Genomic DNA, 26011 nt, shown 5'->3' with positions numbered 1-26011 from the left:
TAGAAGTGTGATGTCAGATGCAGGTGACGGGGTTTGACTTCCAGAAATGGGTGATGACGAAAAAACAGTTTTTAGAAGGATTCTTAATTGGAAAACGTTTAGGAAAATCTAGCATGACTGCACTTCAATACTCTTAATGCCCTCGCTCGCTTCCCCTCGGGGGAGAATCCCCGCCGCTATCCTAAGGGCCGTTCCAATTCTCAGAGCAGCCGAAGTGAACTTTGTAAAAATCCAACCCCTTGATGGCAGCCTGTATAATTATCGCTCAAATATGGCTACTTGTATCTAAATATGTGATTTTGCTTTTTATTTTGGTTTCTATGTTGGTTATATGGTTTATACATGTCGTTGTTCTACACTTGCTATTTGAATCATGCTACTCCATCAACCTGTTGACGACATTATGGGCTATAAGTGTCTATTACAATCCCCGTCGTTCATTTCCCCTCCACACTTGAAGCACCTCTGCTTGTGCATAGGAAGGGCTTTAAGCAAGTGAAGGCAACTCATACGAGTATTGAAACAAAGCCCTGTTATGCAGCATAAAAGGTGGGGAAGATGTGAGTAAGTTGCTCTCGGAAGAAGTCTTACCTCCTCTGCTCAGAATGTTTAAAGAAACCAAAGAAAAGGGGAATTGAATTCTATTAAATCGACCGATGACGCTACAGAAGCTGTAACTATATCATTCTTAGAATGGCGTAAACATGAGTCACTTCCTTCATTTGCACCAAGGAATTTGAGGTGAAACAAACTCACTGGCATCTAAGAAACCAGATCAATATTTTGAGCACAGAATGTATTTTCTGTTCCTCTCTCTCTTCTTAAAATCCATTTCCTGTTCAAAATTTAATTTCTCTTTTGTTTTTTCCTTGGGAATGTGTCAGAAATATTACACCATATAATATTATTAAAATGATGGCTGCTGACAGCGAGTCTCTGAAGTCGCTGGAGAAGTATTCGTCTCCCCCTCGCACCAAAGACAGAGAGCAGGCTTCGGCAGGAGGGTTTTTTTGAGGAGCGAAAACTCCGGTTGATGACAGGTGTCGGCTAAGATCAGCTCAGGCTGACGGCGAAGTTACAGGTTCATAAATAACAACAAGCGAGGCGAGCGCAGCGGCGTCTCGGAGTGAAGGCGCGCATCAAAATCCTCTGATGGATGGATGCGACAGAATTCAATTTCATAATCTTCGGGCCAAGACTGAGAGCTGATGCTGACCAGGTTTCCCCTCCCAAAAAAAAAAAAAATCATCTGGATGGTATATTAGTGTTTCCGCAGATGGCGGGGGCAGAAGTTGGCAGCGCCATGAGCCCAGATTGATGGACCGGGCCCCGACTTGTGTCAACAGTCCAGACTGGTACTGGTGTCGTTGTTGCGTGTGATCGTATGTGTGCGTTTTCCAACTCGATTTTTTTTTTTTTTGGACCGACCGCCGCCGATCAATCATCGCTTTTGGAAACAACAACAACATATTGAGAGACGCTTCTCTCTGCCAGAATTTCATCCAACAACCACTTTCTGCTTGAGTTTGCACCACATGGCGACGGCTTCAATCAACGCTTAAACGCACAATCGAGTTTGGCGTCGCTTTGTGATCGTCAAGGTCGTTTTCTGTTGTTTTAATTCCTAGAAAGAAGGCGTCAAATTGATCAGCATGGACGCCGTCCCAGAAGGAATCATCTTCCGAAGATGATGCACAAGAAAGAGCGTCTACAGTCAAGCGTGACGTTGGGAACCAAGAACGCCACAGTTGGTAATTACTTTCAAATCCCTTCCTGATGAAAATCCCAACATATTAACAGGCCCTGAACGCACCACAAAGACGTCGCTGCCAAGATAAAGAAAGATACTCGAGGATTGATGTTGTGAAATGTTATACATATTAGTATAATTAAATGTGCAGGTGTCGTTTTTCTTTAGCTTTATGTTGACTTTAAACAGTTTGACTGCACAAACTAAAGGTTATTTAGAAAGGTTCTTAAAACAGTGACATCATACCCAAGGTTTTCTGTTTCAGTACTTTTAATTATATAGTATAGCCTTTATATCTTCTTAAGGAGACGGAAAAACAATATCCATAAATTCTGCTTTTAGTAGATTAGCATCGACACTTGGCAACTTCACTTTATGATGTTCATTTACTTAAACCAACACATTAGTTGAACTTCAATCTAAAATATAGATTTCATTCTAAAAAGCACTGTGGGTGTGTCCCCAGTCGCACACTTCTGCACTTACACTTAATATTTTGAGTGCACAAGTGCGTTCTGATGAGCAGTGTGCGAAAATGTAGTGCACAATAAACGCTCAATTGGCGCACTTGAAGGACCAGATAATTGAGTGTGGATCAATGAACACTTTCCAACCCTTAATGGCCGCCATCTTAGTGACGTAGATGACGCTGAACTGAAGCTACGTCACTGACGACAAATACCGGTGTAGGTACAATATCGGTCCCCCCTACAATATCGGTCCCCCCACTTCCTATGTGATGACGTCACAAGCTGCATATGCGAACGTCTCTTTAAAATATTTTTTATGGGTTAAAAAAACGTCAACAGAACGTTTACATGATACTTTTTACCACATAAAACATTTATATTGACAAAAAGACGATCTTCGTCAACCTGATCACTTTCTGTTCTTTCATTTCCTGGTCTGACAGGAAGTGCCCGCGCTACATGTGACGAAGCCGCTGATTGGCTGAAGCTGTTTTACTAATAATAACGCACAACTGTACAATGAAATACAAACATCACGTCATCACGTAGGAAGTGGGGGGACTGATATTGTAGGGGGGACCAATATTGTACCTACACCGGCGTTAATATCTCCAGAAAAACACATTTTACCACAAAACAACACAACAACAGAATAAAACACAACTTAATAACTTGTTTCAATTGGCAAAAAGTGCTGTCAAGTTTCGAAAATAGGGGTTCCAACGGTTGCAATTAGCATCGACAAGTAGTAGAAGAAGAAGCTGTCGAGTCATTTCCTGTAAGTGTGTAGTGGCAGAGTTTGATTTGAGACAGTACTACCCTGTCGAAATGTGTAAAGCAGTGCTTAAGAGAAGTGCGAGATTTGAGACACAGCACTGCGATTATATTTGTGCCAATAACGTCAAATACTCAAGTAGAGGTTAAATCACTTTAGATGACAGTTAACATACATGTTGGCAGGCGTCAGTTATCCCATGATGTCAGATATGATCAAATATTGAAAGAAGAGAGAGAGAAATCTGACTCTAAACCGTCCTCGTCTCGTCACAGTGCATCGAGGATTCTCCTCCTACAGCAGCGCAGCGAGTGAACTACTTTTATGTTCAGGTAGATGGAGGGACTGAAGTTGCGACGTCCCACGGGGGGGTAGAGGTAATAAAAGTTTTCTATTAATACATGGAATGTGAACCTCTTTATGCATGCGGGTACTATTCTGGGGTGACGCCTCGACAGCCGCAGTGACAAACTCGGATATTACCCAGGTAAGTACTGCGGAAGCAGCGGTGGTGACTCACCCAGGTAGATGCATGGCAGGTGGTTCTGCTGGGCGATCTCTTGAGCCCGGAGATGTTTCTTCACAGTGATGGGATAGTAAGTTCCTCCTTTTACGGTGGCGTCGTTGGCTACGATGATACATTCCACCCTGGTAGGAACAACAGTTCAGCACGACATTCAAAGGCTTTGTAACTATTTAAAATTAAACATGCAAGTCAGCGGTGAAAGTGTTCAGGACTGTAAAAACATAACCGGCTTGTTTTAAACGATTGGATAGAAAGAGCCACGAAAAACATTCACAACGTTATGATGAACACCTACTCCACCTTTAAATAGCATAACATCATACGCTCTCAGAGGAGTATAAGCTAAACAAATGAAGGACCTTAGTCCATGTTAAGATAAGTGAAAAAGCGAAGATAATATTACATTTCCTCACTAGTTGTATAAGAAGTATACGAAAAGATTTTGGAATAACAGTGTTTTGTACACTTTTCAATGATCGATCAATCTTCAATTACATGTCATGTGAAAACCGGTTCTTCTGTACTGACAGTTGGAATGATGGATAAGAAGATTTAATATACAAGCATATATTTAAATAAGGCTTGGACAAACTCCACTCCACCATGCCAACCTCAGAGTGAGTTTGGTAGCCATGGCAACGACAGGGGTGTTTTTACATCATCCATCACTGGGGAGATCGTAACTGAATGACTGTATCAATTCCGATCAGCGGTTGCCACGGCGAATCCTTCCCCCCTCTATCTTGAGCCTCCTTATCTTCATCGTCCTCCTCGGCCTCGACATGTCCGAACCATCAATCCGCCCGAACTTTGTCTCTGAACTTTCCAGCATCACACTTATTTCTGATCTCGTCCTTTCTTGTCCCTTTTCTGCCCTGTTACCCCATTTATTCATGGTTCTTGTCGTCGACCGTCATGATGTGTAAATTGTGTGTAAATAAAAAAGTTGCTCGTCAAATTCACTTCTTGTGGATTTTGAAGTTTTATCACAGACTTTTCTTAACGCTGAGCGGCCTTCGGGCGTTTTATATTGTAATTAGTTTCGCATTTAAAGGGAAATTTTATGTGAAAATCCAAATTTTCCACTCGCTCTCATGTTTCAAATATTAAAGTCTTCCTCTCCAAGATGCTGTAAGTCTCTCATCATGACCATGTTTTCAACTTATAACTTTATAAAGTTAGTCTGAAATGTGTGCGAACAAGAGGTTACGAGAGCGTTATGACGTAATAATGGCTTCACTCCTCCTCCAGCCAGCTGTAATCACGCCCCGCTTTGTTTATACAACAAGTCCTTTGGAGTTTATGACTTCCGGGATTGGTGACGCACGGTGAGAAATGTTTGACCAATCGCAGCAGAGTGGGCGAGGTTATGGTAAACAAGATTTAATCTCCAGAAAAACAAAGTGTTTCTGTGGGCGGGGCTTAAGATCATTTTACTAAAGTAAATATTTCAATGAAAAGATAGTTTTGTACAAACAGACACTGATGATACAATAGAGGTCGAGTCACTTAAAGCTACACATTAGTTGAAGTTCAAATAATAATTTACTCGTCTCAAAATGTATAAAACAGAAGATAACAGGATGTGTTTTTTTTTTCTTTTAGTCCCTGCAACAGGAGTGTTCATTTCAAAAAGTTTATTGAGTTAATAAAATAAAAAATAATTTTCCCTTTACGTAACCACTAATGAAAAAACTGAGCCTAGCAATGGTAGAGTAAAAGGAGGGGTAGGTAATATTCACAGTGGTGTGAGGAAGATAAATTTTGAGTTCAAAAGACCAACCACCGCCGTTGAGTTTGTTCACTGAAACAACGTCTTTACATTTAATTTCATGGCGCTTTCACAGGGCGGGATGTCAGGTGTGTCAAAATGGTGTCAACGTCAATTTTGAATTGACTTTCACCATTTTGAACAATAAGTTGTACATTTATTTTCAAATATTTTCATAGAAAAGTATGTTCTGCAGGTGACTAGATAAGTTAAAGCCTTTCATTTATGGCCTTCAATCATGGTATTGAGGGAATTTTAGAAAAATACTAATTAAAAAAACAAACATTTTCAAGAAGGAAGTCGGGGTGATTAACATTTTACTATGTTGTTGAGACAAAGGGGTGTTCATGCTTCGAAGCTCAGTCTATTTGAAATACATGCCGTCGGTGCAAAGACTGTCTGCAGCTGTGAGAGGTTCAGAAGTCTCCACTGAACATGTGACGAGCCAACACTTGTGCGTTCATCAACCAGATCTAATCCTCAAGCACTTGCAACATGATTTAGCTTCAAGCAGCTTCGGAAAAAACAAACGAGTCGCCTCAGCCGTGTTCGCACCAAGAATCTGAATGAGGAGGATTTTTCCAATGCGTAGCTTTAAGGCACTTCGGTGCCAGTTAATAAAAAGCGGCGGACGCGGAGTCACGGCTGTCGCTTCTGGTATCTGCAGTTTAAGAATGTTGCTACAATAGCGATAAAGCAATTGATGGCTCCGGCGTTCGGCCGCCGACTCACTCGAGATACGTTTCAACCGATCAATTCCGACACGGATTCAATATGGATGCGGCGTCAAGGCCCCTCACCCGGACACGCGTCCGATCCCGGTGATGATCCCGCCGGCCGGCACTTGTTCCTTGCCGTACAGCTCGTACCCGGCGAACTGGGACAGCTCCAGGAACGGAGAGCTGCGGGAAAAAAAAAAAAGCGGGGGGAATATAAATAAATAGGCACATAATAAAGTCATATATATGGAAATGGGAGGAAAATGGACTGCCCTTTTATTTAAAGACACCTGAGGTGAGCAGAGACTGCAGCAGAAAATAGGTTTTATTCCTCTCAGATGTCGGGGAACTGTATAATTCTGTCCCCTGTTCTTCGTTCGCACAAAACGCACACAATAGTTTCCCAAATGTCAAAACCAGAGAGGCAGAAATAAACAGAGAGGGATTGATCGACTTCCAAACAGAGGACACTCACTCCTGTGGTCACGCTCTCAGTCAAATTACCACAGAATCATGCTGTTTGAAATTATTTCAAAGCGTACAACGCGGAAAGTTTAATTGGACCCGATGAAGAATAGAGGAACTGATGGAGTCGGACGCAAAGAGAGAGAAATGCAAATTGGAGGAGAAAAGAAAAGAAATACAAATGTTAAGACTGAATAAATAAAAGTGCATCGGTTGGATGGAGGGAGGCGAAGACGGAATATTAAATAGATAGAGATAATAAACGCATTTGTTTTAAACATTTTCTGATGGAACAGCCTAACCTCATTGATTTAAAAACAAAATTCAACAAGAATGCATTTAAAAGTTCAATCCAGAGACAATTAAAACAAAAAACTACTTCTGAAAGACTTTAATGTTATTGATTTTATTATTATTTTGTTGTCTCTGCCGTCCATCGCTTCTCCCTAATTTAATAAGAAAATTAAAATAAAAGTCAAGTATAATTAGCAACAGAAAGTAGATGGATTGGTGAGAAAATATCTCTAAATAAATATTTGGATGAGGCTGAAAAATATTTGAACAATCATTCTTGAACTTCACAAATGATCAAATATGCCAATAACACACGTGCCAACCTTGGGGGCCCGGGGGCCAAATCTGGCCCCACCAGGTCATTTTATGTGACGCAATTTGATGATGAGATAATATAGTGATGTATTAAGATGCTAGTGTAAGAGATACGATAAGAAAACGAAGATTATACAGACTTTCAATAAGGCCTTACCAATACACTTATCTCACGGTACGATATAATCAGCTCGCGATACGATTTAACATATTTTGATAAAGAATAATTTTCCGACTGATTTTAAGGGAAACTTTTTAGATTTACTGTCATCTTTTGATTGCTCCACTGGTTCCATTAATAAAACTGAAGGACAAAATACGTCCAAACATCAGCTTTAAAAAACAGCTGGAGCCGACTGTATCCTCTCATCCTCAGTCATCATGGCAATCATGGTGGATTTAACTGTTTGTTAAGCTGCAGAGAATGTACTGACTGCTGCCATCTAGCGGCCGGGAGTTAAATTGCGACACGAAAATGAACAACCCAGTGAATTATTGGTTGTTAATTGTAGGAAAAACTAAATAAAAAAAACGATTTACTAATTATTTTATTCGACACTCACGTCATTGAACTATAAACCATAAAAAAAACTATTATTTTTACATTTAAAAATATATATATATTATATTTTATTTTTATAAATAAAAGATGCTGTTGAACAGCGATATAGTAAATTGTTGTATTCATTTTTTCTCAAACTCCTCCCTCCAATAAGAGTAAAACTGATGTCAAAAGTAGATGATGGACGTGAAAGAGGAAAAAACTTGGTGCCAATTAAGATACATCAACATTAGACTCATACAACTAATAATAAACATATAATATACAATTTGTCTATAACATTAAAACGCTTCGCCCATTTTGTTCTACAATTTTGTTAACATGCTAAATATGAAAACAAATACTAAAGAAAAACTGATTGCATTATTTAAGTTTGTTCCAACAGAACATTTTTCTTCACCAAAACATACCTTCTTGCATGGTTGCAGGGGAATCAAGAACACAAACAAAAGCAAGACAATTACCCAGGATCCAACAGTTTGTCTATCCGCTCTCTGGGCAGAAGTTTCCCACGAGAAGTGTGCAGCGCTCTGGCTTTCTCTCCACCACCTGAACAAGAACCAAAAAAAAAAGTCCACATTATAAGAAGCGAAGGTTCTAGACCGGCACATATGTAATCATCAGTTTCAGAACACGCCTGGGCCCCGAGAGCTCCCCGCCGCTAATAAAGAGCACATTTGTGTTTTGGGAGCGTGGAAAGGGTTTCATGTGTAATAGGAAGTGTTAACGACTCAGTCATTACGCCGCTGCTGTGAGGCTCATTAAAAAACCTCAGCTGAACCGGCTGATAATAAACAGGGAGCACAAAAAAGAACCGGGAGACAAAAGAGAATTACGCTATTGATCCCTGCAGAGAAATTATGTCTTTAGTTTGGTTCTGTGACATTTATTTCGCTAAATAGCCGCCGTCCCTCCGGAGCTGGGCTGCTTGGCGGAGATAAACCAGGAGACGGTTGCAACACACTCCCGACTCTGGAGGATAATGATCCTCGCGATACCGCGGCAACAAGATTCACGCTCCCTCTGCCACTTATCATAATCGGAGAGGTGATAATATGGACCTCGGCGCAGCGCTGTGCCACGTTTACTCAATGTTCCTCGAAGGGAAAATCATTAGGAGTCGAGCAGGACTCACCCTTTTTCTCGGAGCGTTTGGTCGGCGAGTCCAAACTTACCTAGTTTGATGTTCTCCGCCCTGCTTTTCAGTTGATCCACGATGAGTTGCATTCGCTCGTAGTTCTCCTGCGAAAAGAAAAAAGAGAGGTTTTGTCACAAAATGAAATGAGATCAAGATTTAAATTAAACTCACCGACAAGATTTCTTTTCCACGCTTGTGCTCAATAAATGCTCGTCAAAGAGTAACTTGAAACCCTTACATTCATAATGAATCCTTAAATTATTAACATGATCAGTCAGCGTGGATTTTTATTGTTATTAGATTTTCTAGGGATAGAGTGAGATTTGTTACGGAGATAAAACGTTCCTTTTCTTTTCATCAGGGATCTCACAGGGAGTAATAATACAATGATTGTAAAAACATTTAATAAAATATTGATATGCACCAGTAGTTACATGACGAACAATTAGTGATAAAAAATAAAAAGATAAGATATAGAGCAGAAGTTTTTTTCATTCATAAAATCAAGTATGAGATGACATTTAAAACTCACAGCCAAGACTTATTTTTGTTTTACAAATTTGTCCGAAAAACTAAAACAATATACAGCTAAAATATATACTTTTAAAGGCCAAGACACATAAGACAAATACAGGAGTCCCAGAAAATCAGAAAAAAGCACAAATAAAAAATGTCACTGGCCGCAGGAGAAGAGTTTTAAGAGTCGGGGAAATGTGAGTTCTTCTACTAGAGCAGGTCAGAATTCTCGCTGCAGAGTTTTGTATTAACTGCAGGCGAGACAGATCCTTCTTGTTTAGACATGAAAACAAACTGTTACAATAGTGTAAACAAGAAGACACAAACGCATGGATTATAAGCTCCAGATCGTGTTGTGACTTCATTTTCCTAAGTTTATACATTTTTCTCAGTTGAAACAGTTTCTGGTCAGTTTTCTGCAGTATTGTACTTAATAAACCATTATGTTTATAATAAGTTTGTCTTAACTTTAAACCCTCGTTTATGATCTTTACATTCATTATGAAGGCTTTGATTATTAAGATTCAAGGGTTTTTATCCCCATTATATTTTCTAGGAAAGGAGTGAGATTGGTTTCTAAGACAGATAATTGTGGCAGTATAGCGGAAACAATATCGACATCGCGATATTGGCACGTGCGATATGCATATTGAAAACGTGCGATTATTTATTGTATAAATGAAGCATTTCTTAAATGCGCACTTCAACCAATTAGTGTAACGTTCTTTAAAGTTGTCAATTTGTACTTCTATGTCTTGTTGTCGTTTACGTCTCCGTCTGTCTGTGAGCTGTGCGGCGCAGATTGCAAGGCCCGGTTGCCATGGCAACGTGTCTTGCCGACACGCTGATTTAAGGCGGCTCAGGTAGCGTCAGTTATGTGTGAGTGTACAAGGAGGTTGGATTTTTATTTGATTTGGTTGTATTGCGACGCTCTGATGTCACTCGGCGGGAAACAGATGCAAGTCCCCGGAAACATCGTTTTCCTTATGTAATCCCCCGGACCTCCCCTACAGTACTCACTAGAAAACAATATTGCATTACTATTGATATCACAATACAGATAATCCACTACTTATTAACCTACTTTCAGGAAGTAACGATAAAATAAGAGTATTTAAAAAATTGTAATAAACAAAATAGTTAAGTTGACTTCTCTTCGAAGTCTTTTAAATCATTTTTTAATAGTAGAAAACAGCATCTTTACGGACATGAGTTTGCGTAATGAAGGCTAAAGATTACCTTAACTAATGCAGCTGCAGTGATGACCTCAATTAAAATCTAAAACACTAGTTCAAGTGCGTGTTTAGGAAGCGTTCCTCATCCAACCAACTTAAACCACCTGGACATTAGATTTATCCAATTCCAGGAAAAAAATGTTTACAGATTTTATCTCTTTTTTCATTCAAATGTTTGTTACACAGTCAGAAACTCAGTTATGTTTAAAAAAATGTATTAAAAATCTTATTCACGGTAAAAAAAAAAAAAAAAAAAAAAGGGAAGGAAACACATCTACAGCCTTGAATCCGAGGAAAGAAAAGATTGTGTAGATTCCTGCGAGCAAATCGAGTTGTCAAAGAGCATCACAGCATGTGTAGGTGATACACAGGGATTCAGCACAGATTTACAAGGACACATCGTGACGACGATGCTATGGGTTTGAATCTCGTTTCCACGGAAAACCTTCGCGTTTTCAGAGATGTTTATCCGCGAGCTGGTCGAGGGAAGGTTACAACTTTGCCGACAGACATCCTTAAGTTATTCACGGAGAGGATGTTATGATGCTCTTCGCTTCGTCCTCCTCCACACATACTCAGCAACAGCCTGCTGGTCTCTCTCTCTGAAGCCTTCAATTAGAAACGGACGAGGGATCTGAGGTCAATTCTCCGAGGCCAATAGACGGTAAGTATAATAAGTCATAATTACCCGACGTTTCAATGACCGACAGTATTTTTCAAGGATTTCTTTCTTTTTTTTTTTATTGTCCTCATATTCACCAGGGATGGGAGGAAATTAGTTTCTGGGGCACAGACGAGTCAGCGGTATAAAAGCATGAAAAGAAAGAGTATAATAAAAATACATCTATAATTTTGATTTAAAAAAAAGGGTATGAAGGCGGACATTGAGGCTTTGTTGCTGTATAACATTGATGAATTGTACACACAGCGACACTAAAAGAGTGGCAGCAGTAGAAGCTTTTAAAGTCTGCTGTGGATCTTTCTGTACATGATGATTACGACATAGGATCAGATCATTCATTATAAAACAACATTATTAACACTTCTCCCGGGACTCGAGCGTAAGAATAACACAACTGTATGAACAGTGAAAGTACGATAGAGTGCCAACTTTGAGAAGAAAATCCATTAGAATACGGGAAAAAGACACAACAAACACTGTTGTGAAGAAGGTTTTCTTTTACTGTCGCCGATTTATCTTCAAATTCAAATGAACTGGATCACATCAGTTCATTCAAAGACTTCAGAAACATGATGGAGTTAGAGTGCCCTCTGCTGGTCAAAGTGTTCAACGACGACCTTCACAAGACGCTATACCTTGAACGAAAAATATGTTTCTGACCTTAAAAAACTATAGAAAAATCATAGAAATCCATTACAAAGTGTTTAACGTTATCATTTTTACTAGTTTATTAAACATAATAAAAAAACAATAAGGTGTCTCTGAAAGTGAAGTACCTCCTTGGCTTTCATTTTTTTTTTTTTTTATTATTGATCATTTCATGTCTTTAACGTGACAGTGTAAGTAAGTAAGTAATTTTTATTTGTATAGCGCTTTTCTAGACCAGGGTCACCTTTTTTTATTTTATTGGTTTTTGGCATAAGTGTGTAATAAAAAATGGAATTAAGTTCAGTTCAGTTCAACATTAACGTTGTTTGATCATTGTTGTGTTGCAATTCAAGTTCAGCAGTCCTTCCTACAGTTAAAGGAACAATGAAATCCAGTGAGATCCCTGTGATGACTGAGGACGTGAGGATACAGTCGACTCCAGCAGCTTTTAAAGCTGCTGATTTTCATGAATACTTGACTCTAACAAGCGCCTTGACGAGTTAAGAGTAACAGGATACAGTAACTTCAGAGAAGATATGATAAAAATATATATATGTATATTTCAGACATTAATAATGAATAGAATTATATAAGTGTTTTTTTTCTTGCTGTGCGTTCTGGTAAAAAATGCCTCATGAACTGCTACTGGACCCCAGACCATGAGTTTGGGACCACTACAATACAATAACAAATCTTATTTTTAGGGTTTTCAGCAATAGTAAATCAGTGACGAAAACCAAGTGGAAAACCTTAAATAGATACGGATGTTAGTCAACACCATTAAGACACACATTTGCAGGACGTGTCACTAAAGATCAACCCTGTCAGTGTTGTTCGGTTCTGAATACAATCGATAAACATCCACTAGTGTTTTCTGTAATCATTAGCGCACTCTTCCTGGCTTGCTGGAAACAAATGTTGTGTGAAGAAGGCTGATGGAAACAGGTCTGTGTGGAGGAGACGATGGAGAGGAGGACCAGGGATGAGCAGAGGTGAATCAAGAAAAACATTTATGGGATGGCAAGATTAAGGGACTTTTGAGGACTAAATAAAACAAATATTCATTCTTGAGAAGTTAAAATGGTTTTCCCAGCGTTCTCGACATTAGAAAAGCAGTTTTTTTGTCTCGTTTCCAGAATTTCGACGTTTCACATTAACTTTTAGTACAAAATGTTCAAAGGCTGTCAATGACGCCCCACCCACTTTTGAGTTGCCATGGAAACCAGATCACCAGGTAACTGTCACTCAGGTGACGTAAATGTTACCAACCAGGGCTCCTCATTATGCAGGCGGATGATGCGGGGTTGGGGGCGTGTCTAGGTGTGCATGCTCTGAGTGCATGTTCTGTGCGTGTTCGTTGTTGTGATGGTGAGGAGGCGAGGAGTGAAGCCGCATATGCACGTTTGTCCGGTAAAAATACTAAGAGAAATAAAAACCATTGAAGCCAGTAAAGTTGTCGTTCCTGTGGAGACTCTCCGTGACTATCTTCAGCTCAACTATACGGACATTAAGTTACCAACGACGAACGAGCAGCTAAGTTGATAACTTAGTTTCGGGAACCAGCGGGTCTTAACTACGGTAAAGACGCCAGAAGGCTGGAAAGGTAACACTGGGGGCTCGTCCGGGATAGTTTTGCACATGAAGACCGGAGTTTCACAGAGAGAAAAGAGGAAATACGAACTTTTAAGTGGATATAGTGACAAGATGGCGGCCCGCGGTGAAGACGCGAATCAAATCACCGGAGCGACATATTTCAAAATAAGGACACCAGTAAGCAATAACCCTTTTCTGTCGGATATAAAACATGTTGAAGTTGAAGACGACGGGGATTATATGAATGACGGACATTTTCCTCTATTAGAGTTAAACCCGATTCGAGCTAACTTTGCTAGAAGGCTAACAAGTGATGAGCCGACATGTTACACTCCAGCCACACCGCATCAGGGAGCCATGTTGCTCAGTCCTCCAACTTTTGCATCCACCAACCCTTTCTTAACGGAATATTCTGCAGCAAGGAGTGTGTTTCCGAGCCCTGCCCAGCCAGAATATGATGGTTACAATTACATTTCTTCCCTGAATTCCATTGAAAATGACTTTGAACGGACTGCGATTACTGACAATTACCCACCTACAGTCCTATCCATTCCCACAACGTGCCATCGTTCTCCAGCTGGATATCCAACCCATCCAACAACAGTTCATCCTTATTACAGTACCATGACTCATTCAACACCAATGGGCGATGGCCAACTTTACAGTGCAGGCCAGCAAGATTCGCGACGGGTCCACTCCACACCATGCCGCCGTCATGCACGGAAGGTAGTTAACCGGGACGCCACAGACAGCAGCGATGATGAGCAGCGTGGAACGAGAGAGAGAATTCCCACGCTGCGACCAGGTCAGTTTGACGGTTCAGGTTCATGGAAAGACTTCCTTTACCAGTTTGAAAGCTGTGCAAGTGCTAACCACTGGACTGAGAAGACCATGGCCGTCCAACTGCGCTACAGTCTGACTGGTGCAGCTGGTGCCATCGTCCATAAGAACCCCGGATCTGCCAATTGGAGCTTTAAGCGCATGGTGGAGGAGGTGGAGATCGCCTATGGACCATGCTCGGAACATGCGGCCGCCATTGGCATCGAATTGAGGCAAAGAGTCCGTAAGCCAGGTGAACCTCTACACGCACTCAGGGACGACATATACGAGAAGGTCTCCATTGTTTATGCTGACCGGACTGATGCAGAGCAAGACTGTATCCGTGTTGAGATCTTCACCAACGCCCTGGCGGATGCTGAGGTAGTGCAGAGGCTCTTAGAAGACCGACCCCGCACCCTGGCGAGAGCTTATGAAATAGTACATAAGTATGAAGCCACCAGGAGAGCTGCCAGGGCCGTAACACAAATGATGCATCAAGGGGGCCGTGGCTCTGTGGCACCAACGACCAGAACTGCGATGCTACGGGAACCGGCGTGCATGGTGAGGAATGAGGAACCTGAGAGGGCACCAAGGATGCTCACTGAAACACCGCAGAGGGCACCAAAAACGTCCATACCATGGCAGGCTAACAGAAGCAGGTACAAAAAGGCAAGCAGAGGAGAAGTTGTATGTCACAACTGCTCTGGAGTGGGACACATTCAGAAGAACTGCCCCTCTCCTCGACAGCAACCATGGCGTCCCACTAATGATGGCCTCAACTCCACACTTGATCCAACCACAGTCATCTTTGTGACAAAGAGTGAAGATGGCGAGATGTGTGTCGGAATATGGATACATGGACAAGAACTGCAGGCACTGTTGGACTCTGGAGCACGTAGAAGCGTGTTGCCTCTACATCATTTTAACTCCATTCCCTTAGACTTTAGACCCTCACTCCAGCCATCTGTGGCACAAGTTTTACAGGGTATCGGACCAGCTGGGCTACCCGTCCTGGGGGAAGTTATCATCCCTGTGCAGACCGGAGGCACAGTTACCCAGGTGAACTTTATCGTGGTCGATACGGTTCAAAGTACTGAAGTCATCCTGGGTCACCCTTTCTTGCAGCAAGCACAGGCTCTTCTCGACTATGGCCGCCAAGAGATAACCCTCTTCGGTGAGACAGTTCCCCGCTATGGGTTTAGTCAACAAACCAAGTCTCATCTTGTCAGGGTGGCACGCACGACTGTGTTGGAACCAGGACGTGAGTATGTTGTCCCCGGCGCTTCCCGTTTGGGCCATGTTATTGGTAGAGACATGATGTTAAGTCCCACCCAGGGTTTCATTGAGAAGCACCATGTTTTGGTGGCCCGGGTTGTCGTGAAGCAGCAGCAGTCCACCAGCGTCCCCATTCGCGTTTTCAATGCAAGTGCCACACCTGTAACTTTGAAGAGAGGGGCCGTTGCGGGGGTCCTCCAGTCTGCCCAAGTGTTGAGCGCCGGGGAGTCTGTCTTTCCAGAGGCTCAAACAGATTTTGCTCTCAGCAACCCCGATAATGTCCTTGTACCGAGTCACCTGCAAGCCCTATATGTTGAGAGTTGCCCTAACCTGTCCCAAAGTGATCGTCAAAATCTGGCAGCCTTGCTGAAGTCTCACAGTGATGTGTTCTCTTCCAGCCCCACTGATCTCGGCCGTACTAGCATTGTCCAGCACGACATTCTGACAATTCCTGGACCACCTGTAAAACAACCACCACGCAGAATGGCCAGGGACAAACAAATATCATCGGACCAGCAGTTACAACAAAGCCTGGATGCTGGTGTGGCCCGGCCCAGTAACAGCAGCTGGGCAGCACCGGTTGTGATGGTCAGAAAAAAAGACCAAACTCATCGGCTCTGTGTAGATTACAGACCCCTGAATGAACGGACTATTAAGGATGCCTACCCTTTGCCCCGCATCCAAGACACTCTAGACACACTATCTTCTGCCAAGTTCTTCAGCACTCTAGATCTGACGTCAGGGTACTGGCAAGTACAAATGACCCCCAGGGCCCGAAAAGCTGCTGCATTCTGTACACGAAAGGGACTCTTCGAGTGGAATGTGATGCCATTTGGACTGTGCAATGCGCCCGCCACGTTTCAGAGACTTATGGACCGTGTCTTAGTTGGACTACAATGGGAGACCTGCCTTGTCTACCTTGATGACATAATTGTTCTGGGACGGGACAGCGCTCAAATGCTGGAGCGGTTAGGCCAGGTGTTTGATAGGTTGCGGGAAGCAAACTTAAAGCTAAAACCTTCCAAATGTTGTCTGTTCCGGGAGCAAGTTGTCTACTTGGGTCATGTGGTCTCTGCTAAGGGAGTAGCTACTGACCCCCAGAAGATCGAACAAGTGAAGGACTGGCCTGTACCCAGGAATGTCCATGAAGTCCGGCAGTTTGTTGGTCTGGCCTCCTACTATCGGCGTTTTGTGGCAGACTTCGCAACAATAGCCCAGCCGCTCCACGAACTCACCAAAAAGTATGCTCACTACCGATGGACAGAAGAATGTCAGGAGGCATTTGAGGAACTCAAGCAGCGACTGACCTCGGCTCCTATTCTGGGCTATCCGCTCGATGAAGGTGAACTGTTCGTTGACACTGATGCTAGTGACTGGGGGATAGGAGCTGTCTTGTCCCAAGTGCAGGGTGGTGAGGAGAGAGTCTTGGCATATGGAAGCAGAAGGTTGACGACTACAGAGCAGAATTACTGCACAACGAGACGAGAACTCTTAGCAGTGGTAGGGTTCACTTCCCATTTTAGACAGTACCTGCTGGGCCGACCCTTTACCATCCGCACCGACCACAGCAGCCTGAGATGGTTGACCAGGTTAAGGGAACCGGAAGGTCAGCTAGCTCGTTGGTTGGAAAAGCTCGCTGAATACAATTTCTGTGTGGTCCACCGGCCGGGGAAAAACCACCAAAATGCAGATGCACTTTCGAGGAAACCGTGTCGGAGCTCATGTCCATGTACGATACCAGACCCTGCCATCAACATCGTCCAGTATCAGCATAAGGAGGTACAGTGCAACCTAACTGGTGACATAGAGAAGTCGGTTGTTATTGCAGGTACCACAGAGCAACCGCCAGTGGGGGTAGTGGAGCCTGAAGGCTGGGTTGTCAGCAGGGTTGCAGAACTGGGGCCAGTGATAGTGGGGGTAGGGCACAGTGGAGTCAGCAGCTGCAGGGGGGTAGACACTCACCCAACCATTCACAAAGTTAGTGAGACAGCTCAAAGTGAATTGTTCAGAGGTTGGACCTGCGAGCAGCTCAACACAGCTCAGAAGTCAGATCCAGACATAGCACCAGTGTTGGAGTGGATAGACGAAGGAAGCGTTAGGCCGCCTTGGGCTAACATAGCAGCCTGCAGCCCCGCTACAAAAGCTTACTGGGCGCAATGGAAAAGGTTGTATAAGAGGGATGGAGTACTTTTGAGGAAGTTTTATTGCACCGAAGGGAAGGTTCAGTATTCGCAGATCTTGCTGCCCCATGCTTGCCGCAAACCAGTGATGGAGCAGATGCATGAAGGACCTGTGGGTGGCCACTTTGGAGCAGAGAGAACACTAGCACGCCTTAAAACCAGATATTATTGGTACAACATGAGAGATGATGTTATATTGTGGTGCCGTACCTGCACCAGTTGCGCTGCGAAGTCCCGGGCCAAGAAAACCCCTCATGCCGCTATGGGCACCGTACGAGTCAGTGCACCTATGGAGAGAATTGCAGTCGACTTGATGGGGCCTTTGAATGAGACGGAGAGACACAACAGATACATACTGGTAGTGCAGGACTATTTTAGTAAGTGGGTGGAAGCTTATCCAGTCCCCAACGAGCAAGCAACAACGGTGGCCGAGAAGATTGCCTCTGAGTGGGTATGCAGATACGGAGCTCCATACTCTCTTCACAGTGACCAGGGCACCAACTTCGAATCAGCTGTCTTCCAAGGAATGTGCGAGATGTTGGGGATCGAAAAGACACGGACTACCTCCTTCCATCCTCAGTCGGACGGTCAAGTGGAACGTTTTAATGCCACCCTACAGAAGATCCTAGCCACCACAGCAGAACGATGTCACTGGGATTGGGACATAATGATTCCATATGCAGTTATGGCCTACCGTGCAACTAAGCACAGCTCCACAAATCTCACCCCAAACATGATGCTCTTTGGCCGGGAGGTAACGGAACCCATCGACCTCGTCGTTGGCCTGCCACCTGACGGTGTGGACAATACTCCTGCAGAATACGTCCAACAGCTCAGGGAACGGTTCGAGGTCTCACACCAGCTAGCCCGGGAGTCATTAGGAAAAGCATCTGAGCGTGCCAAGAGACAGTATGATAAAAATATTTGTCAAGTCCAGTACAAGGTTGGCGACACAGTTTGGTACCTGATTAAAGGGACCAAAAGAGTGAAGAACAAAGTCCGGAAGTTCCTACCTTTTTACGAGGGCCCTTACTTTGTCGTAGGTCAACTGGACGACCTAATCTATCGGATCAAGAAGAGCTCCAGGTCCAAAACCAAAGTGGTTCATCACGACAAGCTCAAGCACTACTACCCTAGAACTCCACTTGACAACAGCTGGGTGTTCCAGGACATCAACATGCAAACACAAGAGAGGACACCATCAGCCGCTGTAGACGAGGATGCTTCGGACGATGACATCGGTCCCCTCGACTTGTGGGACGCCTCATCTGATGCTGAGCATCCTGCTGCAGAGAGCTCAGGCGTCGCTCCACCTTTTCCATCCAGCGGGGACCAGGCTCAGGAGAGCCCTGACCAGTCTCAACGGGGGGAGGCCGACGACGAGCATCAGGGAGAGAGACTAGCCGGCCGCCCATTGGTGTGTGCTGCACCCCTTCCTCGGCGACCACCAAGGCTGCGCAGAGCTCCAGACATGTTTGGTGACTGGCTGAGTCACTGAACGCGGGGTGATGATCACCTGAGATAGGGTGTAGGCGGATCGCTGCCCTACTCAGGTCGGAAAAAAAACACTGTTACATTGTTTACAATCGTTGTTTGCTAAAATGTGTATTCATATTGTTATCTTTATCACAGTTTTATGATGATAAGAGTAAGGAGAATGTTTCGTTCTGATATTGTTAAAAAGAAAAAAAAAGCTTAAAGGTTTACTAAATTACCTTTTGTGTAGTAATTGAGGTTTTCAGGGCATGTACACGTTTGATATGAATATTTTGATACCCAAAGCTAAATACCTTGTGCCTTATATTGACGGGAATGTTAGAATGTGAAATTGAGCAACTGTTACCTATTTCCGGAGTAATGCACATATTCGTGATGGACACTTTGTTGCATTTACATGTGAATGGTACGGGTTTTTGTCATTTCGGTTTGCACACTAGATTAGACGATCATTCTCATAACAGGTTTTCTCCCGCTTAGAATAGCCACTGAGGGCCCCTAGGGGTTGGGATGAGTATTGTGGGAATGTTTGCAAGTGTGATGTCACATGTCCTGTCTATAATGTGTATTATGTCCTGGAGTGATATTAGGAGTTAATTATCACCCAGAGTGGGGGTAGTGTTACCAACCAGGGCTCCTCATTATGCAGGCGGATGATGCGGGGTTGGGGGCGTGTCTAGGTGTGCATGCTCTGAGTGCATGTTCTGTGCGTGTTCGTTGTTGTGATGGTGAGGAGGCGAGGAGTGAAGCCGCATATGCACGTTTGTCCGGTAAAAATACTAAGAGAAATAAAAACCATTGAAGCCAGTAAAGTTGTCGTTCCTGTGGAGACTCTCCGTGACTATCTTCAGCTCAACTATACGGACATTAAGTTACCAACGACGAACGAGCAGCTAAGTTGATAACTTAGTTTCGGGAACCAGCGGGTCTTAACTACGGTAAAGACGCCAGAAGGCTGGAAAGGTAACATAAAACTAGATTTAAAAAAGTTATTCGTCGATGTGTTTACGTTAAAAACATGTTTAATCTCACATATAAAAATGTTATATTTGCTCCGTGACGTCATGGATTAAACAACGTCTTGTTTAAACGCTCAAAAGAAGCAAAAACAAACAACTTTGTTTGATCTTCAAATGTCAAAATGTTGTACTTGAAGGTTTTTTATTTCGACCTCTATTTATTCTTCTTCTTCTTTCACGTCATGAGACTATTTTATCGTTTTTTAAACTTTATCGTCTCCACTCCTGAGCCAACATCACACACCTGAGCAGCCTTCAAGGAGAACAGGGTTAGCATCATGCTAGCTCACCTGGTACTCCACCGACTGTCTGTCGGGTTGAGAGCCGAGACGAGCGACCTGGTCGGCGTGGTAGGGTCTCGAGCACGCCCGGGGGAGACCCCTGCAGCGAAGCATCCACGGTCTGAGGGTCTGCAGGAGCATGGTCGCGTCTTCACGCCTCAATGTGAGATCTGCAAACTAGCAGCTAAGCTAACTAGCAGCGCTCTTGCTCTCTGATTTGTGTGCGGTCGAGAAGAGTAATGTCGCCCCCCAGTGGTGGTAGAATATCAATACAGCGCTGTTCCTGTTTTTCCGCCTTTAATCGCGTTAATTTGTTATAAATATTTTAAATGATCAAGCAAAAAAATATATAATAATGGATAAATAAATAATAACTGTTGCTGCTGATGTATTTCAAAACTATGGTCATATATATATTTTCTATTTGTATTGAAACTTGTATAGGCAGTGCTTTAATCACAACACATGATTTATTTGTGGTTGCATTACAGAATAATAATAATAATAAAAATAATAATAATAATAATAATAATATGAATGAAATAAAAAGAGATTAATAAGATGAAATAAAATGATTATACATTAGGATAAAATGGCAAATAAATAATTAACTAAAAAAGACATTGAATTTATTTAAATAATATTTATAATATTATTGTTATTATGTATTACTATTTTATTATACTCCTACTATTTATTAATGAGTTTTATGATATTATTATTATTATCCACTACTATTTTCTCCATGTATTTTTAATTGTGTTTATTGTATTATTTTGAAAATGTAGTTGTGAACATATGATCAAATATTTTTTTGTGAACTGCTGTGACGAGTTAAATATTAGAATAATAAAGATATAAACAAACAAGGAGCAAGAAAAAATATTATAAAGTTTAACTTTTGTGTTAAAGTGGGTCAAAGTGAATTACTTCCATTATTTATGGACACTTCCTTAAATACATATGCAGTGGTTGCATTATTGATTATTTATGTCTGATAAGTGACAGTGCGGCTTTTTTCATGATAACATATATTATTATTTTATTTTTTTTACATTCTATTGGTTTTCGGCTTTAAATAATTAATGCCAAAATCAATCAACAATTTTTTATTATTTTTTTATTTACAATTAACATGCAAATATTTACTGTGTTTGATCATTTTTGTGTTGCATTTCAACTTCTGCAGTCATTCCGTTCTTCACAGCTAAATTAACAATCCAGATGACTGAGGACGAGAGGATACATTTGACTCAAATGTGTTTGTGGTATCCCTTGTGTTGTCTCCACCCTTGCATATGTATTTCTGGAAACCAGGGAGGTCGTTCACCTTGATCCCAGAGGCAACATAAGGGATACCACAAACACATTTTTATTTGCTTTGTACTTTGTTTATTTACTATGTTCATGTTTCTTCTTTTTTCGACGCTCATGCTTTTTATTCTTTTACACTTAACTGCTCCGTGGTGCATGAAAGATTGAACTGAAGTTCAGCTCCGTGATGCTTGTATTTATACAATCCTCGGCAATAAATACAAGATAAAATATATCTATTTCCCGGTTAAATCCGCAGAGGGAGGTGGAAAAACGAAAGTGTGTGGAAGAGAAGCGTCCTTTGCTTCTCATTTCAAAATTGGACCTAAAGTTGCTTTTAAGTGGGAATCGGAGTTGGTTTCAAAACTGCAGAGAACACCCGCAGCTGACCTCAGTCCTTTATCCGCCGGCGCAGAGTAGGAGCTGAAGAGCGTTCGAAACAAGAGCTTTTAGTTCATTTAGTTTGAAGAGGCTTTTCTCCTCCAACGCTCCCACCTTTTCCATCGCTGCCGGCCCTGACCCGCACTCCAGCGGCTGCTCCTGTTTTCTTAGGGAAGATACAAACCTCCACTCTCCCAGCGAACCTCCAACCCTCTCACTCGGCCGGCTCCCGCCACTCTGCCGTGACCTCCGACCCCTCCTCGACGCCGCGGCGCTGAAGTGACAGAATGGATGTAGAGGCATGAAAAGCCACTTATGGCGGCGATGACGGCGATTGGACGAGCGAGAAGAAAGAGAGTCGCTTCTGTTCGGTGAGATTCGAGGGCGGCGGAGGTTCAAAGTCGATCTTTTTTTCTTTTCTTTTTTCCCGGTTTATGTCGTTATCTTTGCTTTTTTTGGTGACCTTCGGGTTTTTGTTTAAATGAGGAAACATTCAAGGAGAAATTGATGATTTTTTTGTTCATACAAAAGAAAGATACACGGATAAACATAGAGACAAATAGTGGAGAAGAAAAAAGGAGTTTGAGAAGTTAAAATACTTTTATTAAATGTACAAAGGACAAACTGGAGAGTGTGTTCAAACTAAAAAGAGATCGCACACCTGAGGTCAAAGGTCATCCAGCGGGTACGGCAGGCAGTCCAGAACTATAGAAGCCAGTTTGATGAACAACGTTCCTAGATTGGAACACATTTGTTATTTGTCCAGAAGGCCTGAGGAGAGAAAAGTCTGGACCTCTTTGCTCAGGCTGCTGCCCCTGCGACCTGACAGACGAACCTCAGACAAAAAAAAGGTACCTTCAGAAATTCATGAATGAAAGGAGAATCTTAGATCTTAAGATTTACTAATCTAAGTGTATATTGTTCATTGAATATATATTATTTAAAGATAATTATCTAAAGTTAAAAAATTGAATAGAACAAAGAAAATGCAAAAAATATATATAAAAATAAAAAAACGTTTTATGCTAAAAATGAGTTGCTTAATATTTAATATACATTTGAAAATGTGATATAAAATAAATGTATTTAAAAAAAAATGTAATCTATAAACAAACTTATGGAGCTACAGACCCCTAAGTAAGTAAGTAAGTAATTTTATTTATATAGCGCTTTTCCAGACCAGGGTAACAACACTAAGGGGACATGGAAGAAAGAAAATATATTACGTGATCTTGCAAATACTTTTGCAGGCTTAAATGTACTTATTTAATACTATATATTTATTTTTAAAATGATAATAAACGATTGTCACGTTTGCGTAAATCTAGCCAATCACTGAAGCCGTCGCGCAATATGAACCAATCAGAAGCGACGTAAGGCGGGTCTATATCAGTTAAGCGTCTCTACTCACGCAGATAGAAACAACAGTCGAGTCGTAACTTAGCAACAACATCATACAGCTGTCAATCTATAGTTTCTTCTCTCATGGGTTAAGAAGGAGGTAAAGAACTTCCGGCTTTCAAATTAAGAGCATCAGCGGAACTGTCTTCATCATCACGGTGATTCTCTGAAATTAAATGTTTTTAATTTGTAAATCTCTATATTATTCATTAGTTCATTTATTTTTGCCACATCTATTGATTGATTAAAACGATCTAAGATTGTCACCCAATAATAATAATAATAATAATAATAATAATAATAATAATACGTAATAATCTTAGTATCTGATCATATTATGTATTAATAGTATTTAAAGATTACAAAGGAAAGAAAAACCGCCTTTTTATATATTTTAAAATAGGCATAAAAGTATTTATATTCCATTTTAACATTTTTTATTTTTTTTTGGGACTTATTTAATTTTTATATAAATATATCTATTTTAAAATATGATATAATAGCACAAAACTTTTATGAATAAAAAATAAATAATTTAAATGTCAAATTAAAGGAAGAAAAGTTCTATAAACAAGGATCTTTAACTCTCCAGGTCATCTTGACCATGAGAAAACAAATGTGTTTGTGGTATCCCTTGATAAAGATGAAAGAGCAGCACCACTGTTGATGTATTTATGAAAGCCAGGGTCGTCTGTCACTTTTATAATATTATTCTGACCTCGTGCACCACATATGTCAGGGATGAATAAATATATTGAGAAGAGAAATTAAAGAAAATATAAAAAATATATTGAAATACTTGTAGTTACGGACAAAAATATTTAATTAAAAATATCGTCTAGTTACACACTTTTTTGTCTAATTTAAGAAAAGTAACTAAATAAGACTCAATAAAGTTTATCCATCCATCCACCCATCCACCCATCCATCCATCCATCCACCCATCCATCCATCCACCCTTCCATCCATCCATCCATCCATCATCCACCCATCCATGCATCCATCATCTATCCATCCATCCTTCCATCAAATCCATCCATCCATCCATCCATCCATCCATCCATGCATCCATGCATCCATGCATCCACCCATCCATGCATCCATGCATCCATGCATCCATCCATCCATCCATCCACCCATCCATGCATCCATGCATCCATGCATCCATGCATCCACCCATCCATCCATCCATCCATCCACCCTTCCACCCATCCACCCTTCCATCCACCCATCCACCCTTCCACCCTTCCATCCATCCATCATCCATCATCCACCCATGCATCCATCATCCACCATCCATCTATCCATCCATCCTTTCATCAAATCCATCCATCCATCCATGCATCCATCCATCCATCCATCCATCCATCCATGCACCCATCCATCCATCATCCATCCATCCATGCATCCATCATCCACCCATGCATCCATCCATCCATCCATCCATCCATCCATCCATCATCCATCATCCATCATCCATCATCCATCATCCATGCATCCATCCATCCACCCATCGACCCATCCATCTATCTAGATTGTCCACTTTCCTCACACCCTGTGTAGCTGGGACAGATATAAGTTATAATATTTGTGGAGGGCCATCGCACTGAACTCTCGTCTCCCTCGAATAAGACGATGGGCCTCATTTTGTCGCTAATGGACGACGCGTCACATCAAAGCTTCTCCGTCGCTCACAGATACAAACTCATCAAGGTGTCACAAATAATCACGTCCTTCCTATGATTCCTGCGTGAGATTGAATCCAAATATCAGCTCTTTGTTCTCGTCTAAAAGCAGGGGATGATGATGTGATGCGGCTGGAGAAGGAAAACTGCAGCTGGTGATAGAATGACATCAGATATTAGATCAACTTTATTATATTATTATTATTATTATATTATTATATTATTAACTACATCAGTTATACATATATATATATTATATATGAATGAGCCTCTTCCAATAAACATGAAGGGATGAGGATCAGCTCCTCTGAATCACAGACCATGGAATGATGGGCCCAAACTGACTTTATGACAAGGCAGTTACAGTATTTTGACACTAGGGGAGCCACAAACAATATTCTCTAAAACCATTCATGCAAGTTTATCAACGTCTTCAGAACATTGACTGAAATATTTTTTGTTTATTTTCTAATTAATGATTTAATTGTTTAATTTTAATAATAAAACCTAAACATTTTTACTTTTAAAGGTGTTTTTTTTTTTTATTAAATTGAGTTTAAAAATATATTTCTTTATGTTTTATATTTAAATTAAAATAATACAAAATGTTTATTTTAATTCTTTTTTTTAATATGTTACCCTTTAAATTAAAGCCACAACAACTGTTTTTTAAACAATATTCAATAAAATGTATTTTTTT

At 41.5% G+C, this 26011-nt stretch overlaps 2 protein-coding genes across 2 annotated transcripts in view; one reads left to right on the top strand and one right to left on the bottom strand.

Moving 5' to 3' along the window:
• The window catches only part of mccc2 (methylcrotonyl-CoA carboxylase subunit 2), a 37292-nt gene extending 16547 nt beyond the window's left edge, over positions 1–20745 (bottom strand). The window contains exons 1-5 of the mRNA XM_087788576.1: positions 20540–20745; positions 8823–8889; positions 8112–8196; positions 6093–6194; positions 3516–3643 (exon numbers count right to left, since the gene is read on the bottom strand). Coding sequence (XP_087644702.1) covers positions 3516–3643; positions 6093–6194; positions 8112–8196; positions 8823–8889; positions 20540–20671 — 514 coding nt within the window. The 5' untranslated portion in view covers positions 20672–20745. The remainder of the gene's footprint in view (positions 1–3515; positions 3644–6092; positions 6195–8111; positions 8197–8822; positions 8890–20539) is intronic.
• Positions 18342–20188, top strand: LOC148087491 (uncharacterized). Its single transcript, XM_087788533.1, has one exon. It carries the CDS (start codon positions 18401–18403, stop codon positions 19229–19231), a length of 831 nt encoding a protein of 276 aa, XP_087644659.1. The 5' UTR covers positions 18342–18400; the 3' UTR covers positions 19232–20188.
• Positions 20746–26011: the final 5266 nt, after the last annotated feature.

This window comes from Callionymus lyra, chromosome 1, assembly GCF_982586985.1.
Source record: "Callionymus lyra chromosome 1, fCalLyr1.hap1.1, whole genome shotgun sequence".
Taxonomy (NCBI): Eukaryota; Metazoa; Chordata; class Actinopteri; order Syngnathiformes; family Callionymidae; genus Callionymus; species Callionymus lyra.
Note: the sequence above shows the minus strand (reverse complement) of the source record. Positions and strands in the feature narration are given on the sequence as shown.